This window comes from Impatiens glandulifera, unplaced genomic scaffold (genome assembly GCF_907164915.1).
Source record: "Impatiens glandulifera unplaced genomic scaffold, dImpGla2.1, whole genome shotgun sequence".
NCBI lineage: Eukaryota > Viridiplantae > Streptophyta > Magnoliopsida > Ericales > Balsaminaceae > Impatiens > Impatiens glandulifera.
Genome location: NW_025918955.1, coordinates 166,764 through 168,971, shown reverse-complemented (window position 1 = coordinate 168,971; position 2,208 = coordinate 166,764). Strand labels below are relative to the sequence as shown.

Below are 2,208 nucleotides of genomic sequence, written 5' to 3'. Positions count from 1 at the left end.
GAGCTTGTCGAGATTAACGGATGAAGATCCATTTTCAGTTGTGGCCGCATCTGCCAACTTCTTCCACACCAAAGCATTACCTCGCATCTCCTTCCCCTTCTCCCCCTCCATTAAATCATTCACAAGCTTCTCTACTTCAAGTCTCTTCACATCATTATCAATCTGTAGAGCCACCTTCCACTCCTCACAAGCATGTCTACAATTCGTCTGTTGATCGGCGAAGAAAGGCCAGCAAATCATTGGCACACCTGCCGACAAGCTCTCAATGGTCGAATTCCACCCGCTGTGTGTTAAGAATCCTCCCACTGCCGGATGGTTGAGAACCAAATCCTGATCACACCAGCCCGCTATCAGAGACCTCCCTTTTGTTTCCTCTAAGAACTCCGGAGGAAGAAGAGATGATTCCCCCATGACCATATCTGGCCTGATGATCCACATGAAATGCTGCTTGCTGTTGGCCAAACCCCACGCGAATTCAATAAATTGTTGAGGAGTCACGGGAGTGATGCTACCGAAGTTGACATATACCACTGTTTTGTCTCCCATGGAATCGAGCCACTTTAAGCATTCCGGTGCCTCCGCCCACAGGTTATACCTGTGTTGTTAAAGATAATGATCAATTAATAATTTTTATTAATTTATAAAAAATAAACTTGAGCTTTAATCTTACCCGATGGAATCTAGATAACGCGAGTTTGAAGTGGACTCGATTCGGCTTAGGAGTAATTGGAGGGGGCCAACGGATAAAACGTTTGGGAATTTGGAGGAGAGGTGGTTGAGAATTTTAGGCTCGAGGGAGTAGTAGGTTTCGATGCCTAGCGCGGAAGCTCTAGGGACTGCTTCGGCTGCTTCCATGCCTAAATGGAAGATTGGGTGGTTCGGATCGGTTGTTTGAAAGAACGAGGGCAGGTCCCGGATACGAAAGTTGTCAAATCCAGGTAGCCAATCCACTTTAGTGTTTAAATACTCCTCCGTCAGCTCACTCTCATCTACATAAAATTTTGTTTAGCTAAAATTAAATTTGTAACAAATGTGTTAAAAGTTATATTAATCTATGTCATATTATAATTTGTTTGTGATAGCTAGATTCCAATAACTCATGTCCATTCATAAGTTGATAAGTTGATAAGTTGACGAATCCAATATTAAAAAGATTGTGCTAGATTCTAGAATAACTCATATATGTCTATTCATAAGTTGGAATAGCATTATTAATTATTAATACCTTTAAGTGGTGTAAGTCCCCTATCCTTAAGTGGACGATATTGATCCCATCCTAAAAACCCACAAGCCCCAAAAGTATAATAAGTGACAACCGGGATCCCTAGTTGTTCTGCGGCATCAATACCGAACGGCATGACCCCGTCGGAGAGTATACACGTTACCGGAGGGCTCAACCCGTCTCGGTTGATCCTTCGAAGGAGATCCATGAACGGAGGAAGGAGAACCGTACGAATGGCCTGGCAGAGTGCGGGCACATCCTGAGTGGCGTCCTCATTAGAAGAAGGGAGTCCATCAGGAATGGTCTCGAACCGGAAACCAGGGATTCCATCCATGGCGCGGGGGCCTCGGGACTTGAGATAGCGGCGGTGGTTGAACTCGGTGTTGACAAAGGTGATATGGAAGCCCTTGTGGTGTAGGAGCTTAGCCATCTTTAGCATGCACTTAATATGGCCTTGAGCTGGGTATGGTAATACCACTGCATGAGCTTTCTTTGATAAAATTTCACCATTTTTATGGCTGCTCATTTTCTCTCTCTATTTTAAGATTGGTGTGGATTGCTGTTTGGAAGATATATAGTAATGGCCTTTCTTATTTATAAGCTTGATTGGGATTTGTTTGTTTTCAGCTTTTTAATAGTAGCATCAAGTTCAGTAGATACGTTCAAGAGTTATCTAAATTGTTTATATATTCTTAAAATCAGTGATAAATCCAAAATTTAGAGTTGGGTCAGTTAAAAAACAATTTAGATTGAATTTAAGAAAATAAAAATAAAATTATGTGTATAATAGTGAATGAAATTGAGTTTTTGTCATTTTTTTATTTAAAAGAAAAAGTAATTAATTCACTTTTAGAATTTAAAAAATTAGAAAATAAATTTATTATTATTAAAAAAGTGTTTTGGGGGTTGAGCCCCATTTACTATAACATAAATATCCCCTTTTTTACCATGACTTTTTTTTTTTTTTTTTAAAACGACTTAGTATT

At 40.1% G+C, this 2,208-nt stretch overlaps 1 protein-coding gene across 1 annotated transcript in view; it reads right to left on the bottom strand.

Annotated features, from left to right (window-relative positions):
- Positions 1-1,754, bottom strand: part of LOC124917220 (7-deoxyloganetin glucosyltransferase-like) — a 27,810-nt gene extending 26,056 nt beyond the window's left edge. Inside the window, exons 1-3 of the mRNA XM_047457693.1 lie at positions 1,226-1,754; positions 671-989; positions 5-595 (exon numbers count right to left, since the gene is read on the bottom strand). Coding sequence (XP_047313649.1) covers positions 5-595; positions 671-989; positions 1,226-1,748 — 1,433 coding nt within the window. The 5' untranslated portion in view covers positions 1,749-1,754. The remainder of the gene's footprint in view (positions 1-4; positions 596-670; positions 990-1,225) is intronic.
- Between the last annotated feature and the right edge of the window lie 454 nt (positions 1,755-2,208).